This window comes from Castanea sativa, chromosome 11 (genome assembly GCF_040712315.1).
Source record: "Castanea sativa cultivar Marrone di Chiusa Pesio chromosome 11, ASM4071231v1".
In the NCBI taxonomy this organism is placed as follows: Eukaryota; Viridiplantae; Streptophyta; class Magnoliopsida; order Fagales; family Fagaceae; genus Castanea; species Castanea sativa.
This window is the reverse complement of record NC_134023.1, coordinates 42,378,279-42,404,070: the sequence shown is the minus strand read 5'-3', so window position 1 is coordinate 42,404,070 and position 25,792 is coordinate 42,378,279. Positions and strand designations below refer to the sequence as shown.

Below are 25,792 nucleotides of genomic sequence, written 5' to 3'. Positions count from 1 at the left end.
TTATTATTTATTGTACTAGTTTGTTACTGTTTAGTGTTCAAGATTAGAAATGATTAAATTAAAGTAATCTTATTTCATTTTTAAACTGACGACTTGCTATTACTATCAGTTGACTTGCCCTTAAAAGAACTAAAAGAATTGCCGGCCCTAAGGCCTAAGTAGAATAAAGGAAAAAAAAAAAAGTCAGCTTATTTATTTTATATATTGTCCAATTATTAAAAAGAATTTAGGTTAGTTTGTTCTTTGACATGGTTTTGAAAATCTATGGGGACGGCAGTATAGTTCCTTTTTTTTTCCTATGCTTACTAGGATCCTCAATTATTAATTTGGGTGGGAATGAGACAATTTCAGGCAAAATTGGACTCTACCTAAGCTGTGTTAGAATGTGACTGATAATTAAAAAGAGAAGTGATGTGATATGCACGTAGATAAAATTAGATTTTAAAAGTCGTATATATAAAATAGGAAATGAAAATAAACTGACATTTTAAACTTTTAAAAAAATTCCATTCATACCAAAAAGAAGTTGAAGAGAAATTTGGGATGTAAGATGTGAGGGTAAGGATCGATATTCAAATCTTTAAGAGAGAATTTCACATATATATACACTTAGATTAGGCTAGAGAATGATTTTTATTTGGTATAAAAAAAAAATGGGATACAATTTTGGAGTAATAATTGGGCTGTGCTTAAACCAAGTGGGCATGTTAGGCTTTGGGCTAGACAGATTCCTAATGACATATGTGCTTGGGTCGTAGGCCTATGGTTGAGAGATCTATGTACTTACTAAAGTGGCTTGGGCTCAGTTGCAGCCCACAACTAAGAGATTCTTATAAATTGGCTCAACAATAGCACATAAACCATGACAGCTATGCGTACAAGTTGGTCTTGTGTTTAGCAAAAGCCATAAAAACCTAAATGAATGAAGAGTGATAATAGTTGCACAATTTTTATATGGGACTCATAGCAAAGCACGAATTTAGTTAAAATGTGAAATCGTTTTTTAATTATTTCAAAGCATGATTTCAACTAAAGTGTATACGACAGCGTGTAACTTAACGTGTGTAACAATAATTAGTGATGAATAAATTAAAATTATATTGGACTAATAAAGATACAAAGCATCGTCTGATCAACCTACTATAACAAAATAATGACACAAACAAGATCCCTTGAAAGCTCGCACTACAAGAACATCAAGTTGCCATTGAGGAATAAATAAATAAAAAAGTGATTCAACTACATGATTAAGCACAAGAAAGCAAAATAACTTAGAACTGAGAAGTCTGGTTCTCCTACAAGGTCCAAGCCCATGCTGATTTGGGGGCTAAGGTAGGAGCAATGGTTTGGTTGGTCAAGATACGTGCAAATGGCCATCCCCACATTCATGTGGGCTTTATCTTTTTTCTTTTTTGAGAAGCAATGTGTGCTTTATCATGAAAAGGTGTATGATTACATTAATTATTATCCGTAACAATTAAGCATGAATCAACGTAATAACCAACATATTAGAAATTAAGATTTTAATCCTTACGAAAACTTATGGTGAGTGTCACACACATAATCTTTCCATGTCAAAAAACAAAAAGTGCATAATAACTTCCTTTTAGTGATAACATGTAAAATAAAATGAAAAGCAAAATAGGATTTCAATAAAAAAAAATCTGAAGTAAGAGAGTAAGACTTTAGTTCTTGAAATAATCGTACATGCATTATCTTCAACAACAGAACCTCATCTATGTATATATATCAAAGTTGAGAACCCTTACTCATTAAAAAGTTTAAGCCAATCTTTGATTAAGACAAACATGTTTTTATGACAAATATGAAATGGACATTTTCTATTACACACAAAGTATATAAAATTTATTTTTGAATTGAAATCATGTTTTGAATAACAATTTTAGTTCTAAACTTTTTGAACTGAAATCATGACACGATTTCAGTTGAAAAATTAATTTGTGTATGCAACAATATATGTACTAAAACTAGCCAAATGAAATTATCAGCATTTTGTGCTGTTGGCATCACTCATTACGGTAGCTAACCGAGTCTCAGTTATTATCAATTTTTTTTTTTTGGCTTCAAAGTCTCAGTTGTTATCATTGATTCATTACCCAATGTAGTTCAAAAAGCGCACGTATGTATTGACTCTTACACCAACCAGTGACGGAACTATAGTTGGACTCCCCCCCCCAAATTTTTTCAAAATTTTTTTAGTACATATATATATATATATATGTATTAATTTTAGCAATTTGTTTTAATAAATTTGCATTTTGCCCTCTTAACAATATTATTGATCTTTTTAAAAGCTATAAAAAAATTTACTGATCTGTGTGAGAGTCATTTTTTGAACAATATCTAGGCCCAAGCTTTAAACAAGGACCCCCGGACCATCTAGTTGTAGTTCGAAGGGGACTGAACTTAGTCTATCGTGGCTAAATGAGCCGTTTACAGACCAAGTGATGCACATGGCAAAACTCCTGCAACACACATACACTAGCAAACGAGAATATATGTATTGATTAACAAGAAAAACAGCAAATGTAGATAAACATAATAAAGAAAACACAAAATGATTGCTCAGGATCCTCAAATCAGTAGGAAATATTTCATTAGTTTTCTTAGTTATTGACTACAATGAGCTCAATAAGACTTAATACAAGGTTCAAATAAGCTAAAAAATTACAGACTTAGATGGCCCATTAGGCTTCTAAGACTTGCAAAATTTGAATCCTTTTGAATCCAAGCATGTGCTATAGTAGCTGTTTCTGGGATGCCGGGAGATATTTCCCTGTTTTCTTTGAGTTTTATAGAGCTTTTTCTTAATAATTCTATACGATTTCTTTCTTGCTCAATCCCCCCCTTTCAATGTTGGTTGCTTCTTCCTTTTATAGTGTCACATTAGGGTTTCGGGGTAGCATTGATTCTTCCTCCTTGGCTCCCTGGGTACTAGAACCCCCTGTTTGTCTCAGCCCTTCTGTTAACTAATCCTTTCCTTATTTTCCATAGTTCTCTTCTTTTGGTGTTTTTTTCTTCAAAAATGCCTTGCCGGCCTTCTGTTCTGAGATGCCCTTTTGGGAGCCGAACCTTTAACTTTGCTCTTTCTCCAATCCTTTCTTTCTTTGTCTTCTCTTTACAGGCTTACCTCCTTTTAGCCGCTCCTCCCCTTTTGTCATTTTTTCCAGTAAGTAGAGTCTTCTTTTGCCAATCCGAAGGTTTCCCTAGCCATTTCCTTTCGTGGATCTCTTTTTCTGGGTTCCCCGAGGCACCGGCTTCTTGAACCTGAGTCGTTGCTCTCTAAGTCCTTAGGCTTTGTGCTGCATCGCTGGGTGCTTTGTGCTGCATCGCTGGGTGCTTCGAGAAGGGCTCATCTGTTTCTCGTTCCTGGTGCCTTTTGATCCCTCTTTGAGCTGTCTTAATCTCCCTTTAGCCGTACTGCACACCTAGAGATCCCAGGTAGCTTCTGGCGTCCTAGCCCAGCTCCCCTTTTTTTTGGACTTTCTTTGGTTTCTTCTTTTTTCTGATCAGGCTGACTTCTTTTTCCCTTTGTTTTATGGGCTATAAGTCTTGCCTCTTCACAGATTCAGGGCCTTAGGCCCATCATCTTTCTTTCATTTGTAAGCTCGATTTTCTTTCCTCAATTCTTTTGCTACCCATGGGTTGGCCCGATGTACCATTTGTTTGGGCCTTTTAGCATGATTTTTTAGACCTCAACAATCTCAAATCTGAAAAAAATTTAACAAGCTCAACAATAAAATTTACCAATAACAAACTTAAGTTCAAATAACACTCCTAAACAAACCCACACAAGACACAAACAAAAAATTAAATAAAATATACAAAATTCCTTAGCCAATTCTAACTAGTCTAAGTGAACACCCACACACATTTGACAACACACAAGAGAGCCAAAAATTTTTTTTTTTTAAAAAAAGCTTAACTTTCTAAATTGAGAAGTGCTACGTCTACAACAATTTCACAACAAATCACATGCGGTAAGTTGTTATTAGTTCTAATTTGAACCCACAACTTAAATTACTTTTTTGCCCACTCATAACAACCAATAATAACCTACCACTTATGATTTGTTATGAAAATATAGTGAAAAAAATATTGTGGATATAGCATTTCTCTTCTAAATGAATGCTTACTTGGAGTTTTTAAAAAAATTGTTTATACTTTTGCTCCCCTAACTTTAAGTCCTAGCTCCATCATTGACACCAACCCTCTTGTCCTGCTGCCACGCCCTATGAATTCTCGCTGTAACCTCATACTTTTACACATTTTTTTTCCTTCTCCTCAAATCTCTCAATCCAGTGCCACGCCAACTCATGTTCAGTCTATTAAAAACCATTTAGCATAATGCAAACCAATTAACACCAAGGAACAAATATTAGGAGAGAGAGAGAGAGAGAGAGAGAGAGTAAATATGGATGCTACACAAAGGAGGCTAAGCATTCTAATGCTACCATGGTTGGCTCATGGTCACATATCACCCTTCTTAGAGCTATCCAAGAAACTCTCTGAGAGAAACTTTCACATATATTTTTGTTCCACACCTATCAACCTCGATTCCATGAAGCCAAAACTTTTTGAAAAGTACTCTCGTTCAATACAACTTATGGAACTCAATATTCCATCATTGCCTGAGCTTCCTCCTTACTATCACACAACCAAAGGCCTCCCACCCCACCTCAATAGCACCCTCAAGACCTTAAAGCCAGATTTGGTTATCTACGATTTTCTTCAGCCTTGGGCACCATCAATAGCTTACACCCACAATATCTCAATTGTTAACTTTATAACTACTGGAGTTGCATGACTTGTTTTGCGCTTCATGCCATGAAAAACCCAGGTGAGGATTTTCCTTTTCAAGAACTTCATCTTCATGATTATATGAAAGTAAGATTAACAAATTTGGTTGAAGGTTCTTCCACTGTCCACCCATATTAATGACAAATGATGATGCACAAAAATCGTCAGTGAGTTGATGTTCCACACACGTGCCAATGGGTGCACCTGAAGAACAAAAGAGAAGAACCAGTCAAAGGGCACCAGTGGGGTACCGGCCAAAGACCTTTCAAAGGTTAAGTCAGTGATGACAGAATCTCCAAGAACTCAATAGTGCAAGAACTAGAGAGAATTCACGTACCTTGATTTGTGAGGGCTTTGAGGGTTTTTATAGTAGCGTAGAGCTGACCTCAGTTTCTTGATAGAGAAGGTATTTCCTTATGGAGAAGATTTTTTCCAGCGTCCATATATTGTGGGATTCTTTCATTGTAGGGATCCCTCAAATTACAATGGAACGTAGAATGAAAGGCATTCCCATATTAGGTTCCTTGGAGACTACTCAGGTCATGTGGGTGTCATGTGGCTTTGCCATCCGTCTCCGTCCGGTCTGTCCCCATTAAAGGGTCCGTCCGTTTCTCTACTTTCCCTTCAAGACGAGTCTCTGTCTACCAGGTCTTTGACTGTCAGGCTATCCGGACTGTCTCTAGATGTCACTGTCACTTTATTATTAGCTTAGCAAATTGAATCTGTTTTCTATGAGATTTATCCCTATCAAGCGTCAAGGCGGAGCATGTCGAGCAGTGTCAAGGAAGGCACCTGACCACCCATTGATATGTGACAACCGTCAGGGCGAAACGTGGTGCGCGATGTCAGGGAAAGTACCTGGTGACCCATTGATATGTGACGACCGTTAGGGCCAAGCGTGTGGTGTTATGGAAGGTACTTGACGACTCCTTAATACCTGACGACCCATTGATACGTGACGACCGTCAAGGCGGAACGTGTCACGCGGTGTCAGGGAAGGTACCTGACGACCCCTTGGTACATGACGACTAATTGATATGTGATGACCGTCAGGGCGGATTGTGTCACGCAATGTTAGGGGGGGGTACTTGACGACTGTTGGGTACTTGACGACTGTTGGGTACCTGACGACCCTTTGGTACCTGACAACCAATTGATACGTGACAACCGTCAGGGCTGAGCGTGTCGAGCGGTGTCAGAGAGGGTATCTGACGACCCTTTGGTACATGACAACTAATTGATACGTGACGACCGTCAAGGCGGAGCATGTCATGCAGTGTCAAAGAGGGTACCTGAAGACTATTAGGTACCTGAGACCCCTTGGTACCTAACGACCCATTGATACGTGACAACCGTCAGCATTTAACGTGTCGAGCCATGTTAGGGAAGGTACTTGACGACCGCTGGGTCCCTAACGACCCCTTGGTACATGACGACCAATTGATACATGTCGACCGTCAGGGCAAAGCGTGTCATGTAGTGTTAGGGAGGGTACCTGATGACCGTTAGGTACCTGACGACCCCTTGTGATCGACAATACTTTTGGTGACCGAAGATTCTTTTGATAAGCTCATGATGCTTTTGGTAATCGAAGACTCTAGGGTGTTAAAAAAAATTTTCTAACTAGTGAAAATATTCCCTATCAACAAAAAACGCATTCTTCAAAGCTTTGCACGATCTTCTAATATCGTTTTGATCAAGACTTTTAGAGAACTTGAGGGGAAATATATTGATCTCCTTTCTTCTCTAATTGAAAGGAAGGTTGTTCCAGTTGGTCCACTTGTTGAAGACCCTGTACATGAAGATGAGAAAGCCAAAACCATTGACTGGCTTGACAAGAAAAAAGGGTCTTCAACTGTGTTTGTTTCATTTGGTAGTGAGTATTTTTTGAGCAACGATGAAATGGAAGAGATAGCTCATGGGCTTGAGCTTAGCAAGGTGGATATTATATGGGTTGTTAGGTTCCCTTTGGGAGAGAAATTTAAGCTTGAAGAGGCGCTACCAGAGGGGTTTTTGGAAAGGGTAGGAGAGAGAGGAATTGTTGTTGAGGATTGGGCACCTCAAGCAAAGATTCTAAGGCATTCAAGCATTGGGGGGTTTGTGAGTCATTGTGGATGGAGTTTTGTGATAGAAAGCATAAAGTTTGGTGTGCCAATCATTGCCATTCCCACGCAACCTGATCAGCCATTGAATGCTAGAGTGGTGGAGGAAGTGGGTGTGGGTATGGAGGTTAAGAAAGACAGAGATGGGAAGCTTGAAAGAGTAGAGGTTGCAACTGTGATTAGAGAGGTAGTGATGGGGATTATTGGAGAGAGCATAAGGAGGAGAGCAAGAGAGATGAGTGACAGTGTAAGAAAGAAAGGAGAGGAAGAGATAGAAGTGGTGGTTGATGAATTGGACAAGCTTTGTGCAACAAGAAATTAGTTTCAATGGTTGCACCAATTCTCCTGATAGTAAATATATGTATATATATAGCCTTGTTTGGAATATGTATGGTGTTCTTTGAGCACTGTCTTTTAACTGAAAAAACTGGATTTTTCAGGTCTTATATCGAGATGGGATGAGTTGATTCACTGGGGTATTCAAGATTTCAAAGGCAGTAGTTTTAAAGAAATGCAAAATTGCCTAGGTTGCTTCAATCTACCGCATTTGGCTCCAACAAAATGCTCGGATTTTGTAATGGTGTTTCATCGGAAGAAGGTCTTCTATTTCATTATAGATGACATTAGATTTAGAACTAGCTCTTGTCATAGTAAATGTGAAAAGAACTCATCCAAAACAGGGTACTTTGTAGTTGTTTGAGAATTCCTTCCATCTGGGTGTCAGTGTAGTTAATTGTAGTGTTGTCTTTTGCAATAAAAGATCTTGATCATACAGAGATGGGAATTATTCCGACCTCAAATATTGACTAGTAAATCTTTGCAGGAACCACAGCCAGCTCCAAGAATAGGTCATTGCCGCAACTCCATAGCCCACACTGCTTACTCTTGAAAAAATCTTAAAATTGTGATCAAACATTTGGTTTCACAACAAGATTAGTTGTATCAAAAACTTATTGTTATTGTTGGTATGGGTGGTGTTTCATACACTCGGCTTTTTCCTTAGTGTCCCACATTGGTTAGAAGTGAACCATATGATGTTTTTATAATATTAAGTCGATAAACCTAGTATTGGATATGAGCTTTCTATCACACCTGCGTGTTAAACCCAAACCCGTTAGTTTTATTTTGTGCTATATTTTTTCCTTTTAATTTCTTCAGCCCATTGGGCATTAATTGTGTAGAATAATGCTATGAATACAAACCATTTTACAAATTTTTTTACAAATAGCTGACGTGGTGAGTGATTATTAATAAATGAAAAGATGATAATAATATTGGATATGAGCTTTCTATCACACCTGCGTGTTAAACCCAAACCCGTTAGTTTTATTTTGTGCTATATTTTTTCCTTTTAATTTCTTCAGCCCATTGGGCATTAATTGTGTAGAATAATGCTATAAATACAAACCATTTTACAAATTTTTTTACAAATAGCTGATGTGGTGAGTGATTATTAATAAATGAAAAGATGATAATAATAATGGGTTTAGATGAAAACCAATAAGAGGTAGACTACATCAACATTTTGTTAAAATAGTGCATTGCTTTACTTATTTTTCTTTTTTTATTTCTTCATCCATTGGACATTAAATTACACTACAAAAAACGCGCGCTATAGCTGCGTTTATAAAAAAACGCGGCTATACTTGACCCATAGCCGCATTTCTAGGAAACGCGGCTATAGACCAAACCTATAGCCGTGTTTTTTAAACGCGGCCATAGGCTAGGTCTAAAGCCGCGTTTGTAAATGACTTGAGCTGCATTTTATATCAGGCCTATATCCGCGTTTTTTGAAAACGTGGCTATAGGTCCAACCAAATAATATTTTTTAATAGGCTAGCATGTACAGTTGAACAAAATAATTTTTTATAAAGGCGAGGCTATAGCCGCGTTTTAAAAAACGCGGCCATAGGTTAGGTCTAAGCCGCATTTTTTAAAACGCGGCCCTAGGTTATATCTAAAGCCGCGTTTTTAGATGTCTTGAGCTGCGTTTTTGAGTCTGGCTTGTAGCCGCGTTTTTGAAAACGCGGCTATAGGTCCAGCCAAATAATATATATTTTTTAAAAAAGATGGCTGTGCATATTTTTTTTTTAAAAAAAATTCCCCTAAAGAGGACCTATAGCTGCGTTTTTGAAAACGCGGCTATAGGTCTAGCCAAATAAAATATATATTTTAAAAAGATGGCCTGTGCATCCGAATAATTTATTTTTTTAATATAAGGGATGGTCTATAGTCGCGTTTTCAAAAACGCGGCTATAGGTTTAGCCAAATAATATAAATATTTTAATAAGATGGCCTGTACATCTGAATAATTTATTTTTTTATATAAGGGAGAGCCTATAGCCGCGTTTTCAAAAACGCGGCTATAGGTAACACCAATAAAAAAAAAAAGAAAAGAACCCCACTCTTATCTTTTCTTTCTTTGGTCCTTCTTCAGTACGCTCTCTTTCCTGGGTTTCTTTGCTCAAGAGTTCATGGGTTTCTCTCTTAATTTCTTCTCTGCAAATCGTGCCAAGGCCTTCTTTCCTTTTTTTTTTTTCCTTTTTCTTTTTTCCTTCTTCACTCTAGCACAACATTTTTTTTTCTTTGTTTCTTTGCTGCTACTTCTTCTTTTCTTTATTTCTTTCTTTCCTTCTTTTTTTTCTTTCAACACAACGCACACACTCCTCTCGCTCAGTGTCCCACCGGTACATTTCACGCCACCATAAGAAAAACTAAAGGTTCACTTATCTCTACTATTCAAGGTAAAAAATTTCTAATCTTTTTATGGGTATTATACTTTTGCTAGAGGTTATTTTTGCTATTTTGTTGCTGATATTGTGTTTATGTTTAAATGAGTTTGTGTTCTTAAGCTTGTTCTTGTGTTTCTGAGCTTGTACTTTTGTGTTCTTTGAATGAATTTAGTGTTAAATTTGGGTTGGATTTTTTGAATGAGAGGAGATTCATGGGTTTGTATTGTTATATTTTGGAGCACGCTGTATTTGTATTGACAGTATGTTGTGTTTGATTTTGAATTTTTTGGGTGTGTTTGTATTGTGAATATGCTGTGTTTGATTTTAAACTTTTTGGGTTTGTGTTTGATTTTGAATTTTTTGGGTTTGTGTTTAATTTTGAATGTTTTTTTTTGTTTGAATTTTGAATTTTTTGGGGGAAAAAAAACCCAGAATTTGTTTTTTGTTTTTAAAAAAACCTTAATTTTGAATTTTTTGGGGAAAAAAAATCCATAATTTTTTTTTGTTTTTAATAAAACCTATAGCCGCGGTTATAAACGCAGCTCAAAGTGGGGTTGTAGCCGCGTTTTTAAAAAACGCGGCTTTAGGCCTGACCTTTAGCCGCGGTTATAAAAACGTGGCTACAGACCCGCAGGGGCTGTTGCTGCGCCGCTTAGGCCTGGGTTGTAAATGTGATTCTAGAAAACGCGGCTATAGCCTATAACCGCGTTTTCTGGGTCTATAGCCGCGTTTTTGAAACGCGGCTATAGACCCCTTTTTTGTAGTGAAATATGCACAGTAACCATTAGAAGTTTGGCACGTCACAGGGACCATTAGAGGTCAGGCCCATTGGAGAGCCCACATCCCTTCTCTTTAGTTCTTTTCTTCTCCTGCCACAACTCTTTTTGCCTCTCTGCTCCTCCTTTCGTTTTCTTCTCCCACTAAATTTCAGCTTTCGTTTTTTGGTTTAAGGAAAAGCAAAATAAAAATTTGTTCTTAGTTCTTCGCGATTGGACGTACCAAGTTCCACGTCGAGTCTGACATAAATCAACTTTTAAGAATAATGCTATTGCATGATTTTATAGTTTTGTAAGACCTAGTACTGGCTCTATGCTATAAACAATTAATTAGGGCGATTATTGGTTTATATAATGTGTGTGAGCTATAAGATGAATTAGTGAAAATGACACAATATAAAAGTAAACACATTACATATAGGGCAATTTTTGGTTTATATATATTGTTCGTGTAAATTGTACACATCTACATGAATTGTGTACAATATTATACACTTTTATGTAAAATATAAATTTTACATGAATAGTTAAATATAAAGTATAAACTAATCATTTTCCTTATAATTATTAGATTATTTTAACATATATATCAATCCATTCAATTTTTTTTTCTAATTTTAATTATTGTACCAATAACTAGGGAGATAAAGGGTCAAAATAGTACTAAAATCAAATTCTCTTTCCTGTTTTCTCTCAATTTTGAAGGGGGAAAAATTTAATGGGCCCAAGAAGCATGATTTTAAAAACCGGTACGGTGAAAAAAATAAAAAAGGGACTGGTTACTAGTTTTCTGGTTAGATCGGGGTCGGATTTTGTCACAAATAATTTAATTAATAATTTTTAAATAATATAAATAAAAATATAATAAATTTATTACTAATAATATGTAGGTAAATTTTTTTTTTTTTTAAATTATGTGAGTTTTCACATCTTATATTTAGAAAATAAAAATATAAAAATATAAAAACATAGCATTTAGTGACACTTTTCGTTTAAATTTAATTAATTTTCCTAGGAATGGACAATCACATATGTTTAATTGTAATCATAAAAATAGAAAAAATATTATATATATATAATGAATTAGTTAATGTTATATAAAAATTAAGTAACTTTTTAAGTTTATTCACTTAATTAACTAAAACTATTTTTTTTCTAATCATAATTATCACAAAAAGGAATAAATAAATAAAAAACCAAATCCGATGTGACTTTGATCAATTAGTTGTATAATATAATGTTTTTGTAGTTGTACAATGTACAGTATATCAAGTAAAACAAAAACTAAAAGTAAAGCCATATTAAAAGAATATTAAAAGCATGTGGTTCTCATTTATTCTAAATTAAAAACTAAAAAAAAAAAAGGTGTGGCTCTCACTGTTTTGTTGTGTATAGCATAGCACAGTTTTTAAAAATATAGGGGGTTGTTTGGTTGTGTTGTAAACAATAATTTTCGTTGTTTAAACAATACAATACAACACATGTTTTCACAACACTTTTTTATTCACATGTATTTCCATAATACTTAAACAAAGTTACTAAAACAACATTACCAAACGGTCCCTTGGTTCAATTGATTCAATTGTTTTGTTACTTTTGTTTATTAATCTCTCTCTCCCTCTTTTTGAAGAAGAAGCTCATTTCAAGAAACTTAAGCAATACCATGTGAATCTCACTCTCTATGTGAAGATTTGTGTTTCCACACATGGTTTGGAATCTTGATCGCTCCAAGAGGCTAACCTTTAATGCCATGCTTTACTTCAGTCATTACAGACGCAAATCTGAGAGTTTTTTAGCAAAGCACACTTCTCTATAGATATGTTTCATTGATTTAGCAAAACCGATTCAACCATCCCGATTCTTGGTTTTTTTAGTTGAACCGCCAGTCACTAGTTTTATCCGATTTTCCCTTTATTTTTGGTTTTTCTGAATAATCGGATCGGATTAGTGTTTGGTGTTGAGGTGCACGACACCTAGAAGTCCAGCCCACATGGAATCCTATTTCATATAGAAATAGGTGTACCAATCGCACAAGAAGTCAAAGACTTCTATTCCTAATTATATTAGGAATGTCAAGCGGCAGAAGCTCTTATAAAAAGCTTGGTGTGTGTGGTTTCAAGATAGAGAGAGATTCAAAGAGACTGAAAAGTGAAACATAGTTTTGAAACCGACTAAAGGAAAAAGATTAGTGTTTTGTGTAGCATTGAGGGAAAAAAGAAAATGTGATTTTTTCTTTTGCTTAAGATACACAAGGAAAATAAATTGGGGGTTTTCTCTAGGACAATTATTTGGGTGCTACAATCATAGAGAGTTGAAGTATTCAGAGTAAAAGATCTTGTTACTGGATTTTGTGGTGAGGTTGTAGTTGTTCCTAGAGATATTATTGTATTTTATCAATTTATTGTAAACTCATGTTTTGGGTATAATTTGAGTGTTGAAATCTTTATTTTATTATAGTGGATTGATCGGATTTGCCCCGTGGTTTTTCCCTCTATACTGGAGGGTTTTTCATGTAATTTCTTAGTGTTCTTGTTGGTTGATTTTTTATCACTTCCGTATATTTTTATTTTCTTTGTTGTTTGAGTTATATTTAATTTAATTCACACATAGACGGGGATTTATCCCAACATTTGCTTCCTTATTGAACTGGTTGAATCGGCCGGTCTGGTTCGGTTTTTAAAACCATGCCAAGAAGACTATACTGCCCAACCCTATTTTCTTTCTACCAAAACCAAAATCTCTTTCTTAGCAAATGGTGGAAAATTTGAATTAGTCTCCCCCTTTGCCTTCTCCCATTTTTCATCCTACCTAAAATCTCCAGAATACCAAATCCCATTTTTCCTCCTACCTAAAATCTCCAAATACCAAACGTACTAAAAGAATATTCTGTCTTTGTTTTCTTACTCTAGGTGGCGGGGCACACAGCTTGCCTTTTTGACAAGAAAAAAAAAAACCTCTTTTTATTCTCTTCAAAAAGAACTGAAGAAGGCTCACTTTTTGAGCTGAAATTCACACCACACACACTTTTACTTATATATATGTGCAACAAGTCATCTTTCCGTTTTTTTTTTTGTTTGTTTGTATGTTTGAAGTAGAAATATAGAAAGCTTGAGGTGACACAAACCTTCTAATGAGTTTTCCAAGCTGGTTCTAGTGGAAATAGAAAGTTGATGTGACATTACTATAGCAGAGGTCACAAATTCAATGCAAAATTAGTATCCTATTTAAGGTTGGTTATGTCGGTTTATTTTACTGAAATTTAAAATTTTTTATCAAAAATACTGTAAATTAAAGTAAAAGTTAATTGAAATAGTACAGTGAGACTTATGAATAGTATCAAAAAATGCAGTGGAGCTCATGAATAATTGCAAAAATAAACTAAAGAGTAAAATAAACAGATTTTTTAATTTTTACCAAACACACACTTAGTCATGGATTACCAAGAAATTAAAACATGATCATTTCTTTTGCAAAATACTGTACAACTCAACAAGCTTAGGCACGTTGCTAAAATAAATATGTATAAAAAAAATAAAGGCTTGAGGAGCATTGTAACTTTTTCTAGAACCTCTTCCAACATTTTTTTCATCTAAATTATTATCTCTCCACCTCTTTCTATTCTCTAATATAGAGATAAAATATTTTGATTGGATCTTTAAGAAAATGAAGAATGAGGTGTAGCGTGTATTTGAAAAATGGAAAAATGAAATTGAAAATAAGAAATTAAAAAGTGGTTTTTTGCTAGAAAAGTTGGATAAAATTTTGCATATAGGTTGTGAATGCTCTAGACTAGCATAGTTCCAAATGTATGCTGTATCTCTAGTAGGGTTGTCCATCAACCCGTTAGACCCGATCCACCCACTTGACCCGAAGACCCACGGGCGGATCCGAATCCCCACACGATCGAGTGCGGGTCTGATTAGTTTAAAAATCGGTTTTACGGATTGATTTCGAGTCTTTTGAATTCTAACCTGTTCAAACCAACCCGACCGCCCACAATTCTAAAAAGAATCTTTTACTTGGGTTACTGGGTACCTTCTAGTTCTTTCTACGCTAAACACTTAGCTCTCAACCCCTTTCTCAAAAACAAAAAACATGCCTCAAACTTGTTAGTTTTAGAAAAGCTCTCTCTCTCTCTCTGATCTCTCACTCTCTGATATCTCTCACTCTTTGATATCTCTTTCAAATCCTTAACCCTAGCCTTCTTACTGCCGCCATCTCCCGTCACCAAGTTGGGCTCTATTGCTGCCCCTAACCCTAGCCTCCATATTGCCACCGTTGCCGAGTTAGACCTATTGCTGCCGTCGTTGACTCAAAGGTCAACTTGAAGCTCCATATCTTGATGAATCCTTCCTCTAATCTACTTGAAATCTCCTCTAATCTCTGCAGTCTATGGGTTATTAAAAAAAAAAAATTGCTTTCTTAAAAAAAAAATTTGTACTGATTTTGTGGATGTGGTGATGGTGGGGGAAGGAATGGTGGTGGTGGTAATGTGGGATTAGTATTATCTCTCTCTTTTTCATTTCAATCTCATGGATCTGTTGTTTTTTACTTGGTTTGTGTTATTTGGATTTTGATTTCTTTGTTGTTGTTCAGGTTTTTATTTCTTTTTTCTGGGTTTTGATTTCTTTGTTCTGGGTTTTTTCTGAGCTATTTGTTCTGGGTTTTGATTTGTATCTTGTTGTGATTCAGACCCGAAATCACCCGATGGTTCTGACCCGTTCAACTGATGACCCGTGCCACCGGGTCCGACTCGAACTTTTGGTCAGCCATGAGTCCATATTCCGTTCACTCGATTCAATCGTGTCGGATGCAGGTTAATCCCAAACTCGATCCGATCTGACTCGTGGACAGCCCTAATCTCTAGGTATCTCCTTTTTTTTCTTTTTTCTTTTTTCTTTTTATCAAAGGACGGTAATTTTTAGGACAAAATTTGGCTACAACTTACAATAAAAAAATGAAGTGTGCTCACTTTCTAAACCACATACTAACATATTTATAAAATTTCATATACAAACATTGATAGTGACGTTATTACAAGGTGACGACACATGAAGAAGGTGACGGAAGTTCACTTACATATTGAATGCACGTCAAGAAGCTGACGACAATACGCTGTCCGTCAACTACTGTCATTAACACCTCTTTAGCCTTCATAGCCATGCCCCTTACGCAGCAACGTTAGGGTGACGGATCACGTGGACGAGTCAGGGGTGACGACCTTGACTGTAAGGTCTGGCTGATGTCCTTGGCTGACGGACCACGTTGGCGTACGTAAGCTGACGACAGTATAGGAGTTACGCGTGGGCTGACGACCTTGGCAGGTGAAGGCTGAAGGAATAATCCAACTTTCATTTTTAGCCTATCTGGACCTCTGCTTATGTGAATATAAGGAAAGTCCTTGCGCTACGCGTTCGACTTAGCTAAGGTGATTCCTATAAGGAAAGGGCTCGATACAATAGGCAAAGATCCGCGAATTACTCTTTTAAAAAGGAAAGTACATCTTCACCTGGGCGCAAATTTCGGCCACACACCACTATATATACCCCAAGACCCTCATGACCCAAAGGTACGCACAATTACCTCAACTCTGGCACTCTAGGGTTGTTTAAAAGATTCTAACTTGATCGTCGGAGGGTCTTTGGCCGGCACCACACCGGTGCTCTCTGTCGATCACCTACTTTTTTCCTTCGCAGGTGTTGCTTCAAATCGGGAGAGTACTAGCAGCTTACTGTTGATCTTTTAGGCATCATCAAACATAATTAAAATAAATAACTATTTATGACTATTATAATTAACAAATTTTCATATTTATATGCCAATTAGAAAAGAGAGATAAAATTATAATTTATTGAACTTTCCTATATATTATACGGGTCACTAGCTAGTTAGTTTAAATTTGGTAATATAACATATTAGTTCCAGTTGACTTTATTAGTAAAATTTTTTATTGTTGAATAAGAGATATATGGTCAATTACATCATGGAACAGACGTAACATGTGAAAATTCTATAATTTCTATTAAAATTTTTTGATAATATAACCAAGTTAAATTTGGATCTTTTTTTCAAAAAAAAAAAAAATTTTGGATCTTGTAAGATCTATTGTATTTACGTAGCTTTTTTATATTCTAATTAGACATAGTTGCTTTGTATAAATCATATATAATAAAGGTCAAATGACGACAATATTATAAATTGTAAAATAAAGGTCAAATGTTCAATTTAAACTTTTCTTTGTTTAATTATTTGTCGCTTGTATCACTTATGCAAGCACTTACGCAAAGCTTTTTGTTTCTTATCACTGGTGGGGTTTCTCGAGCGACGTTTAGACTTAAATAATAATAATAATAATAATAATAATAATTACCTTACCCTTATTTTATTTTAGACCAGAGTTAACGTTTCTAACTTTTTTTTTGAAGTGCGTTTCTAACTTTTCTGTTACCAGTCTTACCTACTTTCTTCATCTTTTTTCTGTTTTGGTTTTTTATTATCAAGTTAAAATATTAATCAATCAGTGATATAAACTAAGTTTAAAACCCAGATCTTTGATTTAATTACCAAAAATTTTACCAACTGAGGCCACAGAAATTCACAGAAATTTTACATACATATGCTTACGTCTCTTCTTACGCTTTTCCTCCTCTCCTTCGATACATATGTGTGTGTATCTGTCCCCAAAACAAAACCAAAAACAAAAACAATAGCCCCGCAGAGAGCAGGAAATTGAGAATGGAAGCTACACACAATACTATTAGTGTCTTGATGCTCCCATGGTTAGCTCATGGCCATATATCACCCTTCCTAGATCTAGCCAAGAAGCTCACAACCAGAAACATTCATATTTATTTTTGTACTACACCTATAAACCTTGGCCCCATCAAACAACAACTATCTGAAAAGGATTCACTTTCGATAGAACTTGTGGAACTCCATCTTCCGTCCTTACCTGAGCTTCCACCACACTGCCATACAACCAATGGCTTGCCACCCCATCTCATGCCCACACTCAAAAAGGCTATGGACATGGCTAGCCCAAACATCACCACCATTTTAAAGCAACTAAAGCCTGATTTGGTTATTTATGATTTTCTTCAGTTTTTGGCACCATCACTAGCTCAGTCACAAAATATTCCAGCCGTTAATTTCGTCGTCATGAGTGCTACAATTGCATCTTTTTATATGCACCTTGCCAACAACCCTGGTGTTGAATATCCTTCTCCAGAAATTTATCTTCAGGATCATGAGGTTGGTAAGTTCGCAAATGATACTGGCGATGGGGATCGAATACTAGAATGCTTCCAACAATCTTCTGAAATCGTTTTGATCAAAACTTTTCAAGAAATCGAGGCGAAGTATATTGATTATCTCTCTGTTTTATCGAAGAAGAAGATTGTACCGGTCGGTCCACTTGTTCAAGACCCCGTTGAAGAAGATGAGAAAAAGGAAATCATGGAGTGGCTTAATGACAAGGAACCATCATCAGCTGTGTTTGTTTCGTTTGGCAGCGAGTATTTTTTGTCCAAGGAGGAAATGGAAGAGATAGCTTACGGGCTAGAGCTCAGCATGGTACCCTTCATATGGGTAGTGAGATTCCCTCGAGGTGAGAAAGTCAATCTTCAAATGGCACTTCCAAAAGGTTTTCTTGATAGGGTTGGAGATAGGGGAATGGTTGTAGAGGGTTGGGCACCACAAAAAACGATTTTAAAGCACTCTAGCATTGGTGGGTTTGTGAGTCATTGTGGATGGAGTTCTGTGATGGAGAGCATGAAGTTTGGGGTTCCAATTATAGCAATGCCAATGCATCTTGATCAGCCACTGAATGCGAGGCTGGTGGGGGCGTTAGGTGCAGGTGTAGAAGTGAAGAGAGACACGAATGGGAAGCTTGAAAGAGAAGAGGTGGCAAAGGTGATTAGGAAGGTACTTGTGGAGAAAACTACAAAGAGGAAGGCAAAAGAATTGAAGGAGAACATCGAACAGAAGGGAGATGAAGAGATTGATGGAGTGGTGCAGGAGCTGCTACGACTTTGCAGCAAATTAAAAGAATAAGCAATGGTAGGAAGTCGCAGCACACAAATATTATGTCTGCGCAGTTAAACTTCCAGAACCTCGCACCATCCTTTGCTGGTTGTTCCTTTGTTTGGGTTAATAGACTTTGTATTGTTCCAGCACATAATGCTGCCAAGCTAGCTTTATCTTCTTCTTATTTTTTTCTGTTTCAGCTATGACACTCTGCCCCCTCGCTTAAGATTAGCTTGTAATGCAGATTGTCCTTCTGTTCTTCCTTCTTAATTTAATTCAATTGCATCTTATAAAAAAAAAAAGGGTGTATTTTGTTATCATTTAGTTTTCAATGGACCCACTATTAAAAGTTGGCTCAACTTCTTTTATATATATATACACACACACACATATTCTGTATTAAAAAAAGTGGGTTTGAATAGGCTTTGAATGTTGTATTAATTATTACGAAGTATTAATTATTTGCTAGTAATAATTAACAATGCGTATCAGTGTCCTAGATAATTTTAAATTAGTGTTGAAGATGCTAGAGGTCATGCTTGGCTTTGAACTACATCCATATATAGGGTGTTGAAAATACTGTAACAAAATAATTTTAAATGTGTGAATAATGCTGTGAGACTCATTTTTAATTAAAGTTTTGGTAAAAAAAGATGTTTGTGGGTCTAGTGAATAATGCACTGGACTCACAAACAGTGTCGTTCCAGTGAAATGCGTGAACGTTCAAAGTGGTAGTGGGTCCCGTGCACAGTGCATGGGACCCACTAAAAGGTCTATGTCCCACGTGAAATGCACTTTTGGTATAAAAAATAAAAAAAGAGGAGGAAAACGCAGACGCTGGGGATTTCATTGCTATCCAAACGTTCACATAATGTTGGGTCTAGATGAAAATCAATAAGAGGTTGACCATATTAGCATTTCGTAAAAAAATTGTAAAATAATTTGTGCCTGTAACATTATTCTTTTGTATGAATAATAGTAGAGATACAAACTATTTCTACAATTTTTTTTTACAAATTTTTGATGTGATAAATGATTATTGGTAAATGAAAAAGTGTTATTAATGGTGGGCCCAGATAAAAACCAATAAGAAATTGGCCACATCAGCATTTTGTAAAAAAATTGTAAAATAGTTTGTGTCTGTAGCATTACTCTTTTGTATGAATAATGCTAGAAATATAAACTATTTTACAAAAAAAATTTACAAACTGCTAATGTGATAAATGATTATTGGTAAATGAAAAGGTATTATTAATGGTGGGCGTAAATGAAAACCAATAAGAGGTTAGACATATCAGCATTTTGTAAAATAGTTTGTGCACGTAGTGTTACTATTTTGTATGAATAATGCCGAGATAAACTATTTTACAAAAAAATTTACAAATTACTGATGTGATGAATGATTATTGGTAAATGAAAAAATATTATTAATAGCGGGCTTAGATGAAAACCAATAAGAGGTTGACCACATCAACATTTTGTGAAAAGTTGTAAAATAGTTTGTACATATAACATTACTCATTTTGTATACTTTGAAAAGGTCACGACTCATGAGAATACTTGAAGATATTATTCTAACTTAAGAAAGTTTTTATTCATTTTTTTTTCTAGTTTTTCTTTGCGATGTTCTAAAACTGCTCTAGCGCTTGCTAGCATTGCATGAGAGAAAAAGAACACATTATGCCCCTTTTTTCTCTTCCCAATTTTATATTGTGATTATGAAAAAATCAATTCTACTAGCGATTTACCTAAAATAAAATTTTTAATTTGTTTATTCGATTATGTGGTTATCTCAATCCCCCTCTCTTCATCTCTCTATGTATATATGTTACGTATAATCTCTGTTTATTTTTATTTAAAAAACACACTATTTTATTTAATTTTTCAAGATTGTATTTTTTTATTAGGAGTTGGATAATTAGATAAGGAAATAAAATATTATCAACTTATGGTAGATATAAGAGCCTCTTTGGTCGTAGGATTTTTTTTTTTGATGGGGTAGGATTTTTGTTTTTGTTTTTGAAACAGCATGAAAATAATTTTTACATTATATGTGTTTCGTTCCCACTTTCAGAACATGTTTGGAATACTATTTCAACTTTAATATTTTTGACAAATACTATGCAAATAAGCTACCAAAAACTATATAATTCTCCAACAAATACTAAATCAAATTAGATAACATACATGCATCCCTATAAAAAATGATTCAAACTCATTGTATGTTGTGTATGTAGTTAGCCAAAATAGCTAAGGGTTGAGTTGTACCTTTCAATAATTTAATACAATTCTTGATTCAGATAAGAAATGAATGGGAAAAAGAAAACACCTATAAGCCGTTATAAAATCAAGCCTATGTTTCCCATTTTAACTCATATATTATTTGGGTTTCAAAAGAAAATGGATCTATTGTCCATATAAGGTTGAATTTAATCAATCATGTGTTGGCTTTATTCCATGCTAAATTTACTTGTAATTCAGCATGTAGAAACCCTGTAATTAGGTAAGAATTATGTAAGGGTAGTGTGTGAGAAAGTGTGAAGAAAACTCAAGATGTGTGCACTCAAAGGAGTTTCGTGACTGGATCTTGCAACTGACTCGCAACTGGCAAGTCGTCACACGTGTGAAGCATGCAGGGAGCTGAAGGGTCACGACAGTTGGAGCACTACAGGACAAAAAGCACAGTCTGGCCTGGAGGTTATCTCGCGACTCAAACTCGCGACTTGTTCCAGTCGCGAGGCCAAATCACCAGAATACCCTATTTGGATGAAAACTGACTTTTCACATTCCTCACATACCCTACTATAAATACCTTCATTCTCACAAAATGTAAGGGCGGCTATTCAAAGAGAAAAACCCTAAGAGAGGTTTCTACAACACACACACCCTATTAGAGAGAGCTACTCATTCTTAGAGAAAAATCTTTGTAGTCTCTTTTCATTTCCTATCCCATTGTTATACCCATTGAGAGGAGATTTGTATCCAAACACTACCCACACCCATTTAGAGTGTTGAGTGTTTTTGGAGTTTGGAAAGCATTGGAAGATGCCAAGGTTGGCGGATGCAATGGGCGATTGCGGGATCCGGCAAGCTAGAAAAGACGAGGTTCGGCGTAACCTTATTGAAACAAAAAGCTTGGAGGGCTTAGGTGCACTAGGTAAATTAGGCTTGGAGAGTCTTCTTCTATTCATGTCCCAACTTTATTCTCTAGTGGATTATTGACCGTTTGGAGGGCGGCGGAGAGGTTTTTCACTGAGTACTTCAGTTTCTTCTTTGATAACATATCGGGGTGTTATCTTTGTGTTTGCATCTTTCTTCCCTTTCTCTTTATCTTTTAATTACTGCTATGTTTGTAATTAAATATGATTTAGAGTGTGTTACCAATTTGGTTATAGCTTATATTTTATTTTTCCGCACATATATTGCTTGATTACTTTGGATATGTTGAATGTACATAATTTTTTAAATTCAATAATAAATTGTGTACATTAAATGTATAGATTGTTTGGATTTGAAGAAAATTTTAAATACGGTGGATACGTTGAATTTATAGAATTTATAAAAAAATCAAAGGAAAGTTGTGTACATACGAATTCTCTGTTGTAGAAAAATTGCTTTGTCATTTTATTTTGAATTTTATTAAAAGTATATATTAAACTCATTAATTTTGACCATTCACTTTTTTTTATTAAAAATTTAATCAGTTACGGTACTAATTCAAAATCTTAGTTAGGTACCCTACAACACCTATCCCAAGGAATAACACGTTATTTTGAAATTAATCCAAAGTTCAAGAGTTGTAGGATAACTAAAATTTTTGGCATTTGGTTCATTATTGAGCATATGAACTTGTACATACCCACGTGAATGACATGGGAAAATGCATGAGCATGCGATTTTATAGACTTATAAAACTATCCTAAGCATGTGCAAAATGAATAAACATTTGAACAATTTATTTTAAAAAACAAGACAAAAAGCATAGCTAAGCATATGATCGCATTGCATTTACTAGGAAAACAAATTGCATGACAAATTTAATGAAGCTTACCTTACTCCATACCCTACCTCACTCCATAGCATTGCATAGTGTAGTGAGCCCTCTCCAAGCAATTTTCTCATGCAAAAAGACACATAAACAAAAAGATACTCAAGGGTTTAAATTCTATAAAATGTGAAAAAAATGTCATTTGAAAATTTTATTAATCTTAAAGAAAATATTTTTATTTTGATAAAATTGATAAGCTTTTTAGTTTGCAAATGTCCCTGCATACTAGTTTATTTTCAAAAGAACCAGACTTTAGTTTTTTTAATAATAAAGCTAATCATTTTATTAGAAGTCTATATTCAGTTTATTAATTTAATCATTCACTTTTTATTTTTTATTAAAATTTTATATCATTCACCATTAGTAGAACCTACCCTAGAGAATGACATGGAAAAATGCAGGACCATGTGATTATATAAACACATAAATCTATACTAGAAAATGACATGGCAAATACATGAGTATGTATATGCAAAATGCATCAACGTGAGAACAATTTATTCAAAAAAAAAAAGAAGAAGCTAAACATGTTAATTTGTTTCTTTTTATTTTGGGTTAGGCTTTTTATTGCTTTTTGGGATTTGGTTTGAGAGAATTTATTTTTGTTATGAGGCAGGGCTAAAGTTTCTAAAGAAAAGAAATGGGCTTTGGTTTGAGAGAATTTATGTTTATTAAGAATTTATGTTCATTATGAGGCCGGACATTCGCTCAAACCCAGGCCCAAATGTCTCGATCTCCTCCTCGCTAAACTGACGGTCCTGAAAAGCTGTTTCTGGGTTTCTGTTTTCCGCTCCCGGAGAATTTTCTTTTCTTTGTGTTTTTGTTCGGCTTTGAATTTGAAATACAAGTCAAAAGTTGACTTAAAGAGAAAACGAAAAAAAAGCCCAAGCTTTGGATGAATACAAACCCCAATCCGTAGTGTACTTTTAAAAGGCCCGGGCTTTATAGTCGATTAGGGCCTTCTGCTCCAATTATCTTCTCCTTGGGTCGTTTGGATTGGCTATTGATTCAGAAATTAGTAGTGTCTCCAATTCATTGACCTCGCCACCTGTAGCCATAAAAATTAATTTTAATTAATCTCAGTTGTTCACTATGCATATATATGCTTAATTAATTGGGATTAATAAGAAACCACTAGTAGTTGGCTCAAAAATTGGTACATTGCGAAGGTCGGGGAAAGCATATCTAATGGAAATCCTATTCTCCATAATTTTAGTGATTTATATAAGTACAAAGTTTAACTATAAAATTGGTTGTAGCTTAAAACTACAACCTTACTCAATATCATTAACATTACTACATATTTTATAAAATCCAATAATTAAATTGCATGATGTTTACGTTCTTAATACACATATCAAATTTGTGTCAATCAGATACTATTTACTATATGATCTATACGCTTATATTTTATGCATATTTTTAGATTACAAAAAGTTACAATTTAAACAATATATAGATGATATAGCTATTGATCTTTCATTTTTTAGAAATTTTGCAAACATGGAGGATATAAGAAGAAGATGTAATCTAATGGTAGATTTGTCAAACTTCACATCCAATAAAATACAATCATAATTATGCAGTTTAAATTACACAATTTTTATAAGAGGTTCAAGTTATACATGATATTAGCTTATATATATAATTTAAAATTTAATTGGTTTAGATTTTTTAGTTTTGGCACCCAATATTTCACTTGCCACAAAAATTAAAAACTTAGATAGACACGTGGTGGAAAATTAAATTCTAATTGAAATCCAATTTAAAATTTAATTGAACTGGTAAGTTGCTCATATGATGCACGGATAATATTGTAATATTTTATGTAAAATGATTTTGGAGAATGTTGTACATATATTATAATATAATTGTTTTAGAATTTTGTTAGTAATGAGTTCATCATAAGAGGAAACAATTATAAATTATACACACATATCTGTTATAATTATTCAGTTCAAGTAATGAAAAATAAAAACAATTTTGAGCATAAAAATTTATATAAAATGTGTCTTTCTATTTCTCCTTAATTCTAAAACAAAATACACATCTCAAACACTTATAATCAATCATATCATTTACAAAACCCGTAAATCTACAACATTTGACCCTAACATCAAAATCATAATTGTCGCTATCGTCACTCAATATAAAATACAAGCTCCCCTTCCTTAATTTTAGTTAACTCATATGGGTTAGGATTAGATGGGGCAACAATTTAATGCTAGGTGTTGTCAAAAGATTGAAGATAAATGAAATCATTTTTAGTCTTTTGTATTTGACATGGGATGACATGTAGGGCTAACATGCACGCGGTCGTGCTATGGCCTTGGCAGTATGCACGCAAGCATGCCTTGGCCTTGGCTGCGGCTGCTTGCCTATGAGGCTACCTTTGGCCTAGGTTGCATGCTCAGTGTGCCTATAGGGGCTGCCTTGATAGGTATATATAAAATGTGTTTTTCTTTTTCTTCTTAATTCTAAAACAAAATACACATCTCAAACACTCACAATCAATTACATCATTTACAAGACCCACAAATCTACAAAATTTAACCTTAACATCAAAATTGTAATTGTTGCTGTCGTTACTCAATAATTCACATGGCACAAAACTGAAAATCTAATTAAAATCCAATTGGATTTTTTTTTGAGCTTTGACTATTAATATATGTGTGTCTATATATATAGATGAAAAACATAATAAGTGAAAAAAAAAAAAAATTGGCCAGGGGGGTCCATGCCCCCACTTGGGTGGGTTTGTCCCTAGTTTTAACGGAAAACATTTAGGGTTCAAATCTGCTCTCCTCCATTGTAACTATCAAATTATCTATGCACATAACAAAAAAGAAGTAAAATTAAATTACCAAAGTTACTAAACATTGAAAATACTAGACCCATTAAACCTCAATTATCAAAAAAACTAATGAAACTAAAATAGATTTTTATTATTTTAAATTTATCTTAATAATATATTATTATTTCTAGTTGTGACAATAAATGCCATAAAATAATTTTGTTTTTGTTTTTCTTAAATTCACATTATTGAAAATAATATATTATTATAAAAATGATATATTATATTTCACAATAAAAAGAAATATAACTAAAATGGTAGGGCATTCTTTACCATTTGAAAGGCCATAAAAATCGATACCTTGAGTCTCCATATATATGAATATTGTTATAAAACCAAAGGAGATAGAAGGGAAAGTGGAAAATGATAGAAGGGAAGCAGGATTTCAAATATCCAAATTTTTTTACATTAATGGAAAGTGGAAACCCTTCCTT

General features: G+C 34.6%; 1 protein-coding gene and 1 pseudogene across 1 annotated transcript; both read left to right on the top strand.

Annotated features, from left to right (window-relative positions):
* The first annotated feature begins 4,435 nt into the window (after positions 1 to 4,435).
* LOC142616536 (UDP-glucosyltransferase 29-like) lies at positions 4,436 to 7,245 on the top strand (annotated as a pseudogene).
* Positions 7,246 to 17,032: 9,787 nt separating this feature from the next.
* LOC142617171 (UDP-glucosyltransferase 29-like) lies at positions 17,033 to 18,773 on the top strand. Its single transcript, XM_075789903.1, has one exon. The coding sequence runs from the start codon at positions 17,167 to 17,169 to the stop codon at positions 18,481 to 18,483; it is 1,317 nt and encodes a 438-aa protein (XP_075646018.1). The 5' UTR covers positions 17,033 to 17,166; the 3' UTR covers positions 18,484 to 18,773.
* The last annotated feature ends 7,019 nt before the right edge of the window (positions 18,774 to 25,792 follow it).

Coding starts and splice junctions, on each gene's coding strand:
- LOC142617171 (XM_075789903.1), top strand. CDS start 17,167: ATGGAAGCTACACACAATACTATTAGTGTCTTGATGCTCCCATGGTTA.